Consider the following 17,456-nt stretch of genomic DNA (forward strand, 5'->3'; position numbering starts at 1 on the left):
GGGGATTCTTTAGGCTCTTAAATAGGGAGGAAACTCATCAATTTTCATCTCCACCATATCAACTAGAATACACTGAGGGATTTTTATTTCATTTTTACAATAAGAAAAAAGGATTATTGACTTATTGGTTTCTAAAAGAAAAGAAAATAATTTCACTCCGTGTGGGATTCTGAGCTGCGAGAAATAGTAAATCCATGTAAATGATTAATCCCAAAATTTATTTGATCTTTGCTTCAGTCTCCGCTAACATTCCATATTCAAGAGCCGATGGTTTTATAACTTCACCTACAACATCATGGAGTCTCCGTCGCCGGAGTCGATATTTCTCGAAGACTTCGGTCAGAAAGTTGACCTCACCAGGCGGATCCGTGAGGTTTTACTCAACTATCCGGAGGGCACCACCGTACTCAAAGAGTTGATTCAGAACGCTGACGATGCCGGCGCCACCACCGTTCGTCTCTGCCTCGACCGCCGCCTCCACGGTTCCGGCTCCCTTCTGTCCCCGACATTGGCGCCCTGGCAGGGACCTTCTCTCTTGGCCTACAACGACGCCGTTTTCACCGAGGAGGATTTCGTCAGCATTTCGAGGATCGGAGGCAGCAGCAAGCACGGTCAAGCCTCCAAGACCGGCCGCTTCGGGTGAGATTGCTTTGTTTCTCTCTACTCCACTGCTTGATTTCTTTGCTTGAATTTGGTTTTGAATCGGCGCATTAGGGTTTAATTAGGTCAGGGATACTAGTATTGGCGGGAAATTGAGAATTGTGTACTGATTTTTTAGGGTTGGATTCAACTCACTGTACCATTTAACTGATTAGCACATTGTTTTTCTTTGGTCAAGTAAGGTTATGGATGACACATTAGGGTTTTGATTGTGTCCGGGATAGTACTCATAGTAGTATTGGCATGAAAATGAGAATGTGTGCTGATTTTTGTGTGATTTTGTAGGGTTGGATTCAACTCGGTGTACCATTTGACTGATTTGCCTTCGTTTGTGAGTGGCAAGTATGTGGTGTTATTTGATCCCCAAGGCATTTTCCTTCCAAATGTTTCAGCTTCAAATCCAGGGAAGAGAATCGATTATGTTTCTTCTTCAGCTATTTCTGTATATAGAGACCAATTCTATCCTTACTGTGCTTTTGGCTGCGACATGAAAACCTCGTTTTCTGGGACTCTATTCCGGTTCCCTCTGAGGAATGCCGAGCAGGCGGCAACCAGTAAGCTTTCCAGGCAAGAATATTCCGAAGATGACCTTTCGTCCTTGTTGCGTCAACTGTATGAGGAAGGGGTTTTTACTTTACTTTTCCTCAAAAGTGTCTTGTGTATTGAAATGTATGTTTGGGATGCCCAGGACTCTGAGCCGAGGAAACTTTATTCCTGCTCTGTCAGTTCTGCAAGGGATGATATTGTTCAGCATCGGCAGGCAGTGCTGAGATTTCCCAAGTCTGTAAATTCTACAGAGAGCCAGGTGGACTGCTATTCAGTGGACTTTGTAAGGAAGTCGTTGATAGGGACCCAACCGGAGACAAGAACAGATAGTTTTTTTCTTGTACAAGCACTGGCATCCACATCCAGTAGGATTGGCAAATTTGCAGCTACTGCTTCTAAGGAGTATGATATGCACTTGCTTCCGTGGGCATCAGTTGCTGCTTGCATCACAGAAAATATAGAACAGGTCAGTTGCCACTACACATTCGTCTATGCCTTTACGATTTGGTTGAGTTTCTGATTGTTATGCTGTTTCTTCTGTGTAACATCCAAATTGAACTGATACTAATAAAATGTGAATTTAAACAGCATGATGTTCTTAGGGTTGGTCAAGCATTCTGTTTTCTTCCGCTGCCCGTAAGAACTGGTTTAAGTGTACAAGTTAATGGCTACTTTGAGGTTTCATCGAATCGTCGTGGTATCTGGTATGGGGCTGATATGGACAGAAGTGGAAAAATTCGTTCTGTTTGGAACAGACTTCTTCTAGAAGAGGTCGTGGCGCCTGCATTTACACAACTTCTTCTGGGCGTACGTGGACTGCTAGAGTCCAGGAAGCTGTACTATTCCTTATGGCCAAGTGGTTCTTTTGAAGAGCCATGGAATATTCTTGTGGCGCATATATACAGAAACATCTCTGATGCTCCTGTGTTGTATTCGGAACTTGGAGGTGGAAAATGGGTTTCACCAGTTGAAGCTTTTCTGCATGATCAGGAAGTTACTAAGGGCAAGGAACTTGGTAAGGCCCTGATTGAGCTTGGAATGCCTATAGTGGGTTTGCCTAACAAATTATATGACATGCTGTTGGAATATGCTTCTACTTTTAGGCAGAAGGTGGTCACTCCTGATACAGTTCGCTGTTTCCTTAGGGAGTGCAGACTTCTTTCTACTCTGGGTAAACCTGACAAGCTTGTATTGTTGGAATATTGTCTTGAAGACTTGCTTGATTTTGACGTTGGAACACATGCTTATAATCTACCTTTGCTTCCATTGGCCAATGGTGAATTTGGGTTGTTGTCAGAAGCCTCAAAAGGAATTTCCTATTTCATTTGCAGTGATTTAGAATTAAGGCTGCTTCAAAAAATATATGATAGGATAGTTGATCGGGATATTCCCTTGAACATACTACAAAGACTCTGTGCTATTGCAAAGTCCTCCAAGGCAAACCTTGTTATGTTCAATGTTCAGTACTTTCTTCAGTTTTATCCAAGATTCGTACCTGCTGACTGGAAGTATAAAAGCAAAGTTCTTTGGGACCCAGAGTCTTGTCATAATCATCCTACTTCTTCATGGTTTGTGTTATTCTGGCAATATCTTCGGAACCAATGCGATCAGTTGTCTATTTTTGGTGATTGGCCCATTTTGCCCTCTACTTCTGGCCATCTGTATAGAGCCTCCAGAGAGTCCAAATTAATGAAGGCAGAAAAGCTTTCAGACAAGGTGCAAGGTGTACTCGTAAAAATTGGTTGCAAGATTTTGAACCCAAATTATGGAGTTGAACACTCAGATTTGTTTCATTACGTAAGTGATGGTAATGCCACTGGCCTGGTCGAATCTATATATAATGTTGTTTCTTTGAATTGTGGCAGCATAGCAACATGTTTCCATAGTCTGGAAGCGGAAGAGAGAGATGAACTTCGTTCTTTTCTTCTTGACCCAAAGTGGTACTTTGGAGACTGTTTGAATGAGTCTGCCATACAAAAATGCAAGAGGCTGCCTATCTATAAAGTCTATGGTGGAGGACCTTCTCAAACTTTCCAGTTCTCAGATCTTGAAAATCCACGAAAGTACTTGCCTCCGTTGGACATTCCTGAGAGCTTCCTTGGAGCTGATTTCCTTATTAGCTCAGATACTGAGATGCAGATTCTGTTAAGATACTATGGTATTGAAAGAATGGGGAAGGCACTCTTCTACAAGCAGCAGGTTTTGAATAGAGTTGGGGAGCTGCAACCTGAGGTACGGAACAACATTGTTCTATCCGTTCTACAAAACTTACCACAGTTGTGTATTGAGGACATGTCGTTTAGGGAATATTTGAGAAACTTGGAGTTCCTCCCGACCCTAAGTGGTGCTCTTAGATGTCCTACTGCATTATATGATCCTCGTAATGAAGAACTATATGCACTATTAGATGATTCTGAGAGTTTTCCCTACGGTCCATTCCAAGAGCCTGGTATTTTGGACATGCTGCAAGGTTTGGGCCTTAGAACATCTGTGACCCCTGAGACTGTCATACAAAGTGCTCAACAGGTGGAGCGATTGATGCATGAGGATCGCCAAAAGGCCCATCATAAAGGGAAGGTTCTTTTATCATATTTAGAAGTTAATGCAATGAAATGGATACCCAATCTGTTATATGGTGATCAAGGAACAGTGAACAGAATGTTCTCACGAGCTGCAACTGCATTCCGGCCCCGCAACATAATATCTGATCTTGAGAAGTTCTGGAATGATCTTCGTCTGGTCTCTTGGTGCCCAGTTTTAGTTTCTGCTCCATTTCTAGCTTTGCCGTGGCCTGTTGTGTCATCCACAGTTGCTCCTCCAAAGCTTGTGAGATTGCAAGCAGACATGTGGCTCGTTTCCGCTAGCATGCGAATACTAGATGGAGAGTGCTCATCTACAGCTCTATCGTCTAGCCTTGGGTGGTCATCTCCACCAGGTGGAAGTGTCATTGCCGCACAACTACTTGAGCTTGGGAAAAACAATGAGATTGTAAATGATCAGGTTCTTCGGCAGGAGTTAGCCATGGCAATGCCGAGGATATATTCAATATTGGCAGGTTTGCTTGGCTCTGATGAGATGGATATAGTCAAGGCTGTTCTTGAAGGCAGCCGATGGATTTGGGTGGGTGATGGATTCGCAACTGTAGATGAGGTCGTCCTTAATGGTCCCCTTCATCTGGCTCCTTATATTCGTGTTATACCCGTCGATCTAGCAGTTTTCAAGGATTTATTTTTGGAGCTTGGCATTCGAGAAATCCTGAAGCCTGCAGACTATGCTAATATTTTGTGCAGAATGGCTTTGAAGAAAGGTTCCTCTTCTCTTGATGCACATGAAATCCGAGCAGCCTTATTGGTTGTTCAGCATTTAGCGGAAGTTCAGATATACGACCAGAAAGTTAAAATCTATTTACCAGATGTATCGGGCAGATTATATCCTGCTGGTGACTTAGTTTATAATGATGCCCCCTGGTTGCTTGGCTCAGAGGATCATGATAGCCCTTTTGGTGGCTCATCTAATATGCCACTGAATGCAAGGAGAACAGTTCAAAAATTTGTGCATGGGAACATATCAATTGATGTTGCAGAGAAGCTTGGTGTCTGCTCTCTTCGTAGGATATTGCTGGCTGAGAGTGCCGATTCAATGAATTTGAGTTTATCTGGCGCTGCTGAAGCTTTTGGACAGCATGAAGCTCTGACAACTAGGCTTAAACACATACTTGAAATGTATGCAGATGGGCCTGGAATTCTTTTTGAGCTGGTTCAAAATGCAGAGGATGCTGGAGCCTCTGAGGTGAACTTTCTCCTGGACAAAACTCAATATGGGACTTCTTCAGTCCTCTCACCTGAAATGGCAGATTGGCAAGGCCCTGCATTGTACTGTTTCAATGACTCTGTCTTCAGTCCCCAAGATCTTTATGCAATCTCACGCATTGGCCAGGAGAGCAAGCTAGAAAAACCATTTGCTATAGGGAGATTTGGACTGGGTTTTAATTGTGTCTACCATTTTACAGACATCCCCACATTTGTTTCTGGCGAAAACATTGTTATGTTTGATCCTCATGCCTGTAATTTGCCTGGGATCTCTCCATCTCATCCTGGTTTAAGGATAAAGTTTTCTGGAAGAAAGATTATGGAACAATTTCCTGATCAATTTTCTCCTTTTTTACACTTCGGCTGTGACTTGCAGCATCCATTTCCTGGCACGCTTTTCCGGTTTCCACTTAGGAGTGCTAGTGCTGCTTCCCGAAGCCAAATTAAGAAGGAAGGATATGCATCTGAAGATGTCATGTCTCTATTTTCTTCCTTTTCAAAAGTTGTTTCTGAGACGTTGCTCTTTCTGCGTAACGTGAAAGTCATCTCTGTTTTTGTAAAGGAAGGAAGTGGACATGAAATGCAACTGTTACATCGTGTTAACAAGCATTGCAATAGTGAGCCTGAAATGGAAACCAATGCACAACAGGATGTGTTTAGTCTGTTTGATGGTAATCGGCACAATGGATTGGATAAAGAGCAATTCCTAAAGAAATTGCGAAAATCAGCAGAGAAAGAGTTGCCATACAAATGTCAGAAGGTTATAATTGCAGAAGAAAGCTCGTCTGGAAATGTATCACATAGCTGGATAACTTCCGAGTGTATTGGTGGTGGACTGGCAAAGAAGAATTTCCCAATTTTCAGTGACAAGTCTCATACTTATTTTCCCTGGGCATGTGTTGCTGCATATTTACACTCTTCCAAGGTTGGTTTGCGAACGAGTAATATTCCTGAGAGCAATGAGACCTGTGCTGTTACTTCCAATCTATTTCAAGGCCCTCAAGGCCCCTCTGAAGTTAGAAAAGATCTCGAGGGGCGTGCTTTCTGTTTTCTACCACTGCCAATCACAACTGGTCTTCCAGCACATGTCAATGCGTATTTCGAGTTATCATCAAATAGGAGGGACATCTGGTTTGGTAATGACATGGCTGGTGGTGGTAAAAAGCGCTCAGATTGGAATATGTACTTGCTTGAAGGAGTAGTTGCCCCTGCTTATGGGCATATGTTAGAGAAAATTGCACCTGAGATTGGTCCATGTGATTTGTTCTTTTCACTTTGGCCTAAAACAAGAGGAATGGAACCTTGGGCTGTAGTGGTGCGGGAACTTTATACTTTCATTGCAGATTGTGGCATTCGTGTATTATATACCAAAGCTCGAGGAGGGCAGTGGATCTCAACCAAACAAGCTATTTTTCCTGACTTTACTTTTGACAAAGTTGATGAGCTTATTGAAGCATTATCAGATGCTGGTCTACCTCTGGTCACTGTTTCCAGGCCAATTGTTGAGAGGTTTAAGGATGTGTGCCCTGCCTTGCATTTTTTGACACCACAGTTGTTGAAGACTTTGTTAATTCGAAGGAAACGTGAATTTAAGGATAGAAACACCATGATATTGGCCCTTGAATATTGTCTACTTGACTTGAAGATGCCTGTTCAGTCTGCTGATTTGTATGGTTTGCCTTTATTACCCCTAGCTGATGGTTCATTTTCCATAATTGACAAAAATGGAATTGGAGAAAGAATATATATTGCACGCGGGGTCGAGTATGATCTTCTCAAGGATTCAGTTCCACATCTACTTGTGGATTCCGCAATTCCTGAAGGAGTGTACGAGAAGCTATGTTTCATAGCTCAAAGTGATGCCTCCAATATTTCTTTTCTGTCATGTCATTTACTAGAAAAACTCTTCTTGAGGATACTTCCTGCAGAGTGGCACTATGCAAAACAGGTTACATGGACTCCTGGTCAGCAAGGCCAACCAAGTGTAGAATGGGTAAGAGTTCTCTGGAGTTATTTGAGGTCATCTTGTGATGACTTGTCACTTTTTTCGAAATGGCCAATTTTGCCTGTTGGTAACAATTGTCTCTTGCAACTAGTTGACAATTCAAGCATAATCAAGGATGATGGGTGGAGTGAGAACATGTCAGCTTTGATGCTGAAAATTGGATGCCTTTTTTTGAGGCACGATCTTGCCATAGAGCATCCCCAGTTGAAAAGATTTGTGCACTTGCCGACAGCAATTGGCTTATTGAATGCGTTTCTGGCAGTTGCAGGTAAGCCAGAAAACATTGAGGGGCTTTTCAACGACGCAACAGAAGGAGAGATGCATGAACTTCGGAGTTTCATTCTTCAGTCCAAATGGTTTATCGAAGAGAAAATGGAAGATAAGCATATTGACATCATGAAACACCTTCCTATATTTGAGTCATATAAGAGCAGAAAGTTTGTAAGTTTGACTAATCCTGTCAAATTGCTTAAACCTGGTGATATTCAGGAGGATTTTCTGAGTGATGACTTTGTACGTACGGAATCAGAGAAAGAAAAAATTATTTTGAGAAGATATTTAGAGATTAAAGAACCCTCCAGGATGGAGTTCTACAGAGATCATGTGCTTAACCATATGTCAAAATTCCTATCAGAGCAAGGTTCTCTTACAGCCATTCTCCATGGAGTGCAGGTTTTAGTTGAAGAGGATAATTCCTTGAAATCTGCAATTTCCGAAATACCTTTTGTTTTGGCAGCTGATGGATCTTGGCAGATGCCTTCCCGGTATAATTTCTCTTGGCCTCTATATTGGTGTTTAGTTTTTGTATTATGGAGTTGGGATGGTGTCTTATTGTCTGTTTGTTACATATAAAGTGATTAAAGTCACAAAAGTAGATAAGTGGGGAAGTTATATCTAGCATTCAATTTAGTATAGTTCTTGTCTGCTTGTAGTTTTACATTTGTTCTAACATTTTTTTTACTGCAAGCATTGTGCATATAAGCAACTTCAGTTAAACTCAAATTGCTTGCTATAATCATATTTATACTTGAGCCTTTATAACAATAACAAATGATGGATAAGGCCACTTGTTGATGCACTCTATATTTACCATCTTGTCATAAATTTATGATCATCCTTCTATCACTTCTCTGAAAGGATATAATGATGTTTAAATTTTTTTTTCACAGGCTCTATGATCCTAGAATCACTGCTTTAAGAAACGTGCTGCATGGAGAAGTTTTTTTCCCTTCTGACAAGTTTTCAGATGCGGAAACTCTGGACATATTGAATACACTTGGTCTCAGAAGAACTCTGGGCTATTCTGGGTTGATCGATTGTGCTAGATCAGTTTCATTGCTGCATTTTTCCAGGGATTCAGAGACAGTAAGTTATGGGAGAAAGTTACTTGTTTGTTTGGATGCTCTATCATACAGGCTCTCGACCGCAGAAGAGGGAAATGTGGATGAGTTGACAAATTCTGTTTTCCGAAATGACACTAGAACTGAGGATGGTGATGCTATGTACATTGAGTCTCCCAACAGCAATGAGAACGTAAATGTAGATGATCCAGACATAAATACTTTTGTTGACGAATTGATTGGTGAAAAACCAGAAGAGGACTTTTGGTCTGAAATGACGGCTATTGCTTGGTGTCCCGTATGTGTTGATCCACTTCTGAAAGGAATCCCTTGGTTGAAATCTAGTAACCAGGTAGCATCCCCAAGCAATGTGAGACCTAAATCCCAGATGTTTTTGGTTTCCTACTCGATGCATATATTAGATGGTGTATGCCGCTCGACATATCTACAAAAGAAGCTTGGCTGGATGGAACTGCCAAACATAAATGTTTTATCCATGCAGTTGATTGAGCTACCTAAGTTGTATTTCCAGTTTAAATCCCATTCAGCTGATATACAAGATGTCGATACTGCACTCAGTGAGGGAATTCCATCACTCTATTCAAAATTGCAAGATTATATTGGCACTGCTGAATTCTCGGAGCTAAAATCAGCATTACTTGATGTTTCCTGGGTTTGGATTGGGGATAACTTTGTAGCTCCGAATGCGCTTGCATTTGATTCGCCTGTGAAATTTACTCCGTACCTGTATGTTGTCCCGTCTGAATTATCAGAATTCAGAGATTTGCTTATAAAGTTAGGTGTACGAATTAGTTTTGATATTTGGGACTATTTTCATGTCTTGCAACGTTTGCAGAATGATGTGAAAGGATTCCCACTGTCAACAGATCAGTTAAATTTTGTGCATCGTGTCCTTGATGCTGTAGCGGACTGTTGCTCTGAGAAACCACCATTTGAAGCTTCTAAGACTCCAATCTTAATTCCAGATTTTTCTGGAGTTCTGATGGATGCTGGTGATCTTGTGTATAACGATGCACCATGGATTGAACACAGTACTCTTGTTGGGAAGCATTTTGTACATCCTACTATCAGCAATGATCTGGCGAATAGATTGGGGGTACAATCACTTCGCAGCCTCTCTTTAGTTGATGATGAATTGACGAAAGATATACCATGCATGGACTATGCTAAAATAAAAGACCTTTTGGCTTTGTATGGGGACAATGACTTGTTATTGTTCGACCTGCTTGAGTTGGCAGACTGTTGCAAAGCCACTAAGTTGCACCTAGTCTTTGACAAGAGAGAACATCCTCGCCAGTCTTTGCTGCAGCATAATATGGGTAAATCAATTTTCTTAAATTTTTATTCTTCTGAATACTGTATGTTATTGTATTCAAATGGGTAGACTGAAAGGGATATGTAATTCAATATAATTCTGCCCTTGTAACTTTTAATAATATTTTAACCTGAGTTCAGAAAATTTACTCTTGATTAAAAGAAAAGGTATTTTTTTATTTATCCAGAGAATAGCAGTGGATCTTGTTCTCTCTCTCCCTCACTCTGTGCTGCAGTTGCCATGTACTGGGCTTTATTCTAATTTATTGACAAATATGTGTAGGGGAATATCAAGGGCCTGCTCTATTAGCCATAATGGAAGGAACTAGCTTGAGTAGAGAGGAAGTAAGTAGTCTCCAATTTCTACCCCCATGGAGACTAAGGGGTGCTACTGTGAACTATGGTTTGGCTTTGCTTAGCTGCTATTTTGTCTGTGATCTCCTTTCTGTTGTTTCTGGTGGCTACTTTTATATGTTTGATCCCTCTGGTTCAGTCCTTGCTGCACCTTCAACTTGTACACCTGCGGCAAAAATGTTTTGTTTGGCAGGTAATAATTATTAGATCATTCATCCTCTTAAGTTGCTTATGTTGGGTGATACTCCCCAGTCGCCACATATTAGGTTTATCCGTGTCTGTTCTTTTTCGTATAACCTTTATGATCAAATCAATGTTCTTCCTCTGATCCAAAAAAAAAAAAAAATCAATGTTCTTCCTTGTTCATCAATTTTTTCCTCTTTTTTTCTTTTTGAACACATGTTTCGTTTTTTCCTAAATCAATGCCTTTTCTGCTGTATAGTTTTATCTTCTGCTGAGTAGATTTGAAGAATCAACTTCATCAATGCTTGATTTTCAGGTACAAATTTAACTGATCGGTTTCACGATCAATTTAATCCTATGCTGATTGGCCACGGAATGCCATGGCCATCATCTGATTCTACCATTATTCGCATGCCGCTATCATCTGAATGTTTGATGAATGAACTTGAGTTTGGATTGAGGAAAATAAAGCAGATTACTGAGAGATTTTTGGAGCATTCTTCTAGATCGCTTTTATTCCTGAAGTCTGTAATGAAGGTATTGCTTGTTCTCTGATTTTCTTGCGCATGTGGCTTTTTATACAGCCCTTCATATATAATAATATTACGGATGATCAGGTGTCAATCTCCACATGGGAGGAAGGAAGTGCACAGCCACGAGAAGACTATTCTGTTAGCATTGATTCATCATCTTCTATCATGAGGAATCCTTTTTCGGAAAAGAAATGGAGGAAGTTCCAAATATCTCGATTATTTAATAGCTCCAATGCTGCAACAAAATTGCAAGCAATAGATGTGAACTTGAAACAAGGAGAAGTAAGAGTTGTTGATCGATGGCTTGTTGCACTCAGCCTGGGATCTGGGCAAACAAGAAATATGGCTCTTGATAGGTCTGATAAACAAAAAGTTAGATATCACATACCTTTTTCTTGATCTCTCACTTCAGTCCTCATTTACGAATGTAAAAATATGTTTCATGCTCCACTTACTTCTTCACAGGCGATACCTGGCTTACAACTTGACACCTGTCGCTGGAGTTGCAGCACATATATCCCGAGATGGCTATCCTGTTGATGTCTGTCTCACAAGTTCTATTATGTCCCCTCTTCCTTTGTCTGGTGGTATAAATATACCTGTTACTGTTCTTGGATGCTTCCTGGTTTGTCACAATGGAGGTCGCTCTCTCTTTAATTATCAAGACAAGGAAGCTTCTTCCGCAGAGGCACGGGTGGATGCTGGAAATCTGTTAATGGAAGCTTGGAACAGAGAGCTGATGTCATGTGTTCGTGATTCCTACATCGAATTAATATTGGAAATCCAGAGGTTAAGAATAGATCCTTCTAGTTCCACAACGGAATCTAGTGCAGGTCTTGCAGTCAGCTTGTCTTTGAAGGGCTATGGAGATCAAATTTATTCCTTCTGGCCGAGGTCTAACAGGCCCAATTTGGCCAAACAACTGGGAGATGGCAGTATACCTTCTACTGTGCTTAAATCAGATTGGGAGTGTGTAATTGAGCAGGTGATAAGTCCCTTTTATGCTCGTATAGTTGATCTTCCTGTGTGGCAGCTTTACTCAGGAAATTTTGCCAAGGCTGAAGAGGGTATGTTTCTTTCACAACCTGGACATGGAGTGGGTGGAAACTTACTTCCGGCTACAGTTTGCAGCTTTGTAAAGGAGCACTATCCAGTGTTTTCAGTACCTTGGGAGTTGGTGACGGAAATCCGAGCCATGGGGATTACAGTTCGGGAAGTGAAACCCAAGATGGTTCGGAACCTGTTAAGAGTTTCTTCATCATCAATTGTTCTCCGGTCAGTTGATATGTTTGCAGATGTGCTTGAGTACTGCTTGTCTGATATTGAGATTGGTGATTCACTCAATTCAGCCGGAAATTCTCTGACTGTTGACCACAGTAAAACTAGAGGGGAAAGCCTAGTTGTTGGTGGAAGTTCTTCTTCGCAGTCAGTTACTAACTTGAATACTTATCCAGCATCTTCTACACAGAATGCTACCAGTTCCGGAGATGCAATTGAGATGGTGACAAGTTTGGGCAAGGCATTATTTGATTTTGGCCGGGGAGTCGTTGAGGATATTGGTAGGTCTGGGGGGCCCTTGGTTCAGAGAAACGTTGTTGCAGGTAGTTTTAACAACATCTATGGAAATGCAGATCTGAATCTTCTATCAGTAGCAGCTGAGCTCAAAGGTTTGCCATGTCCAACTGCAGCAAACCGTTTAACTAAGTTGGGATTCACTGAACTCTGGATAGGGAGTACAGAGCAGCAGGCATTGATGGTTTCCTTGGCTGAAAAGTTTGTTCACCCTAAAGTGTTGGATAGACCAATCCTTGCTGATATATTTTCAAATGGTGTGCTACAATCATTACTAAAGCTGCGAAGTTTCTCACTTCCTTTGCTGGCGAATCATATGAAGGTAGTTTTTCATGAGAACTGGGCGAGTTATGTAATGGGTTCAAATATGGTTCCTTGGTTTTCATGGGAGAATAATAAATCAAGTTCTGGTGGTGAAGGCGGTCCTTCCCCTGAATGGATACGACTCTTCTGGAAGAATTTTAATGGCTCCTCAGAAGATCTTCTGCTCTTTTCTGATTGGCCTCTAATTCCTGCTTTTCTTGGTCGGCCGGTCTTATGTCGTGTCAGGGAGCGTGACTTGGTCTTCATTCCACCACTTCTTAGTGATTCATCTTCGGAAGAAAATGCCTTAGAAGCTAGTGCAACTGGAAACAATCATATGCCTGAATCCGAATCAGTACAATCATACATTTCAGCTTTCGAAGTAGCTAAAAGCCAACACCCTTGGTTGTTATCACTTCTAAACCACTGCAACATACCTATATATGATATAGGTTTCTTACACTGTGCTGCTCCATGCAACTGCTTCCCTCCCCCTGACCAATCATTAGGGCAAGTTATTGCATCGAAGCTGGTAGCAGCTAAAAATGCTGGCTATTTCTCCGAAATCACTTCCCTTTCAGCTTCAAATTGTGATGCCCTTTTTGCACTTTTTGCTAATGATTTTTTGTCTAATGGCTCTAATTACAGAAGGGAAGAGCTTGAAGTTTTGCGTTCACTTCCTATCTATAAAACAGTTGTTGGTTCGTACACACGGTTGATCAGTGATGATCTGTGTATGATCTCCACAAACTCATTCCTTAAGCCCTATGATGAACGTTGTCTTTCCTATACCACTGATTCAGTTGAGTTTTCATTACTTAGAGCTCTTGGAGTCCTTGAATTGCATGATCAGCAGATTCTAATCAGGTTTGGGTTGCCTGGGTTCGAAGGTAAGCCTGAACCTGAAAAGGAAGATATATTGATATATCTTTACACAAATTGGCAAGACCTTCAAATGGATACCGTAGTAGTTGAAGCTTTAAAGGAGACTAAATTTGTAAGAAATGCTGATGAGTTTTGTACAGATCTGTATAGGCCCAAGGATTTGTTTGATCCTGGTGATGCTTTATTGACATCTGTCTTCTCTGGTGAGAGAAAAAAGTTTCCAGGAGAAAGGTTTTTTGCTGATCGGTGGCTTCGAATTTTAAGGAAAACTGGCCTGCGTATGGCAATAGAATCTGATGTCATACTTGAATGCGCCAGAAGAGTGGAATTTCTTGGAACTGAATGCATGAGATCCAGAGATTTGGATGATTTTGATGACCTAACCAACCCTCAGAGTGAAGTTTCTATGGAAGTTTGGACGTTAGCTGGATCTGTTGTTGAAGCGATTTTCTCGAACTTTGCTGTCCTCTACAGCAACAACTTCTGTGATCTCCTGGGAAAGATCAAATGCATACCTGCTGAATTTGGCTTTCCAAATGTTGCTGGAAAAAAAGGTGGCAAGAGAGTGCTCGCTTCGTATAGCGAAGCGATTCTGCTTAAGGATTGGCCTCTGGCTTGGAGCTGTGCTCCCATTCTTTCGGGACAAAATGTTGTTCCTCCCGATTACTCTTGGGCGTCCCTCCAGCTTAGGAGCCCTCCAGTTTTTCCCACAGTAATAAAGCACTTACAGGTAACTTCGGTAGTCCTTTTTAATTTTACACAAGATGATGATACTTTTTGCTAAAATCTTACGTAAAGAATTTTGCCCCAGATTATTGGGAGAAATGGTGGTGAAGACACACTTGCTCATTGGCCAACTGTGTCTGGTATGATGAGTGTTGATGAAGCTTCTTGTGAGGTGTTAAAGTACCTGGATAAGATTTGGAATTCTCTCTCAAGTTCAGGTAGAATCCTCATGTTATCTTTGTAAACTCCATTTTGGATTAGTGGACTAGCCGAGAGTTTCTACCACTATGGCTTCCTTTTGTGTAGTTTAAATACATGGATTTTTCATAATGTAATGTATTCTTGTACAGATATAATGGACTTGCAGAAAGTACCATTTATACCTGCTGCAAATGGTACACGCTTGGTGACTGCAAACCTGCTTTTCGCGCGTTTAACAATCAACTTATCCCCATTTGCATTTGAACTTCCTACTTCATACCTTCCCTTTTTGAAGATTTTAAAAGATTTGGGACTTCAAGATATGCTATCCATTGCCTCTGCTAGGGATCTTCTCATGAATCTTCAGAAAACCTGTGGATATCAACGTCTAAATCCAAATGAACTCCGTGCTGTGCTAGAAATTTTGTATTTTATCTGTGATGGGGCAACTGCTGATGGTATGTCCAATGGGCCCAATTGGGCATCAGCAGCAATAGTCCCTGATGAGAGCTGCAGACTAGTTCATGCGAACTCCTGTGTGTATATAGATTCCCATGGATCCCGATATGTAAAGTGCATTGATCCTTCCAGGTTAAGATTTATTCACCCTGATCTTCCAGAGAGGTTTTGTACTGTTCTGGGGGTCAAGAAGCTGTCTGATGTAGTCATAGAGGTAGCATGATCTTCTAAAACTTACTTTCTTTTAATATTTTCTAATTTGTTTTGGCCAAAATGCTTGTCTTTAATTTTCTGCAAAATTTGCTCCATGGATGTAGGAATTAGATCATGAGGAACAAGTGGAAACTTTGGATCATATTGGATCAGTTCCAATTGCAGCCATCCGAGAGAAACTGTTGAGCAGGTCACTTCAGAGTGCTGTATGGACAGTTGTAAACAGCATGGCTAGTTACACTCCTGCAATTAAGCATTTAACTCTGGTTACAATACAGAACTTAGTAGAATCTGTTGCTGAGAAGTTGCAGTTTGTTAAGTGCCTCCGTACTCGCTTTTTGCTCCTCCCACATTCTGTAGACATTACCCATGCTGCTAATGATTCCATCATCCCAGAGTGGGTTAATGGATCCATGCATCGGACACTCTACTTCATTAACCGGACTAATACCTGTATATTAGTTTCTGAACCACCACCGTATATTTCTGTTTTTGATGTTATTGCAATTGTTGTGAGTCTGGTCTTAGGGTCTCCTACTCCGTTACCTATTGGATCTTTATTCATCTGTCCTGGAGGCTCTGAAACTGCGATCATTGATCTTTTGAAACTCTGTTCTGACAAGCAAGAAATAGAAGCCACCAGTGGAAGCAATGGCTTGGTGGGTAAAGAACTATTACCCCAAGATGTTCATCAAGTACAAATTCATCCATTGAGGCCCTTTTATGCTGGAGAGATAGTGGCATGGCGGTCTCAGAATGGAGAAAAGCTCAAATATGGTAGAGTCCCAGAGGATGTCCGACCATCAGCTGGCCAAGCACTGTATAGATTCAAGGTGGAGACTTCACTGGGTCTGATGCAGCCTCTTCTATCTTCTCATGTCTTTTCGTTCAAAAGTGTAGCGATGGGAAGTGAGAGTTTACCAATGTCTATGGATGATGTGGATACAGTAGGTCATAGCAGAACTTGTATAGACATTCCAGAAACTTCTGGGAGCGGCAACTCAAGAGCTTCTCAGGTATGTTCCCCCTCTGATGCTGTCACTAACTCACCATAATAGGTTTTGTTGGCATGCTGTTCCCTTCTTTCTTTATTATTTTTTATTTTAATTTTATAAGTTAAGCTTTCTGTTATGGATGATCCTGCAATACTTGATTCTTCCAAATTCTTGGAAAACTGCCACTATTTTAAGAGCCATATCACCATATGTCCTACTTTTTTTAAGAATTACTTGCCGGGTAGATTGGAAGATACATCACATAAGTTTATTTTCCAACTCTCATCCACTGTCAAATTGGTTGGATTTTCTCAAGCATCGGACTCATAAAAGTTTATCTGTGGGCAGCCGCAAACTGGCAAAGACCTGCAGTATGGACGAGTATCACCAGCGGAACTGGTGCAGGCAGTACAAGAGATGCTCTCTGCTGCTGGGATTTATATGGATGTGGAGAAGCAGTCCCTACTGCAAAAAACATTAAGTCTGCAAGAACAATTAAAAGAATCGCAGACTTCACTTTTGCTTGAACAGGTTTGTGACAACCATGCTTCGTTTTGCATGTCTTTGCTTCTACTACGGCATGTTTGTTGGATAAACAGCATCTGTTATACAGATCCTATGAGAGTGGCACCACCTTCAGAGTAATAATATAAGACTCTGAATGCGGAGGCTTATCTGCCATTCATATTAGGGCTTTTGACGTTCTAGGAAATTTCCATGTTTACATATATAATTGTTGATTAAATTTGCAGGAAAAGGCTGATGCTGCAGCAAAAGAAGCTGATACAGCAAAAGCAGCATGGGTTTGTAGGGTGTGTTTGAGTGCTGAAGTTGACATAACAATAGTACCTTGTGGTCATGTACTTTGCCGAAGGTGCTCTTCTGCTGTTTCCAGGTGTCCATTTTGTCGGCTCCAGGTCTCAAAAACCGTCAGAATTTTTCGGCCTTAAGAACCTGGGTGGGTTATATACATAATTTTTATTTTGACGTTTCCAAAACGCACTCGCTTCTTAAATTCCATGCAGCCTAGGTTATGCTTCAGCCATCTGGTCAGATCTTCAGTTCACTTTTACTTTGTACATAAGAATTAATCTTTGTATAATAATCTATCGTTCAAAGAACCAGTAGTTGAAAATTGACCTGCTAATCCAGCCAAAAAGAACGAAACAATGACACAGTCTGCAGTTTGCCTCGATATTAAATTAAAATAAAACCATGACTTTGCAAGTGCTTCTTTCTTGGAACAATTAAATCCTATTTAATGATCCAATAACCAGTATCAGATTCTCCTCATTATAAACCATATTACCGATCAGCAATCTCATATTTGAATCAAA

The 17,456-nt window shown here is 41.1% G+C and overlaps 1 protein-coding gene across 1 annotated transcript; it reads left to right on the forward strand.

Moving 5' to 3' along the window:
- The first annotated feature begins 226 nt into the window (after positions 1-226).
- LOC126792626 (uncharacterized) lies at positions 227-17,346 on the forward strand. Its single transcript, XM_050519059.1, has 13 exons — positions 227-639; positions 946-1,672; positions 1,795-7,784; positions 8,190-9,700; positions 9,979-10,242; positions 10,549-10,769; positions 10,850-11,121; positions 11,231-14,255; positions 14,337-14,469; positions 14,602-15,125; positions 15,229-16,140; positions 16,468-16,650; positions 16,872-17,346. The coding sequence occupies exons 1-13, from the start codon at positions 296-298 to the stop codon at positions 17,067-17,069; spliced, it is 14,304 nt and encodes a 4,767-aa protein (XP_050375016.1). The 5' UTR covers positions 227-295; the 3' UTR covers positions 17,070-17,346.
- Positions 17,347-17,456: the final 110 nt, after the last annotated feature.

This window comes from Argentina anserina, chromosome 4 (assembly GCF_933775445.1).
Source record: "Argentina anserina chromosome 4, drPotAnse1.1, whole genome shotgun sequence".
Classification (NCBI taxonomy): Eukaryota; Viridiplantae; Streptophyta; class Magnoliopsida; order Rosales; family Rosaceae; genus Argentina; species Argentina anserina.

Excerpts from the sequence above, each read along its gene's own strand:
- LOC126792626 (XM_050519059.1), top strand. The coding sequence starts at position 296 with ATGGAGTCTCCGTCGCCGGAGTCGATATTTCTCGAAGACTTCGGTCAG. Across the intron at positions 10,770-10,849 it reads TCCTGAAGTCTGTAATGAAG|GTGTCAATCTCCACATGGGA; the intron begins GTATTGCTTGTT and ends ACGGATGATCAG. Across the intron at positions 16,651-16,871 it reads CTTCACTTTTGCTTGAACAG|GAAAAGGCTGATGCTGCAGC; the intron begins GTTTGTGACAAC and ends TTAAATTTGCAG.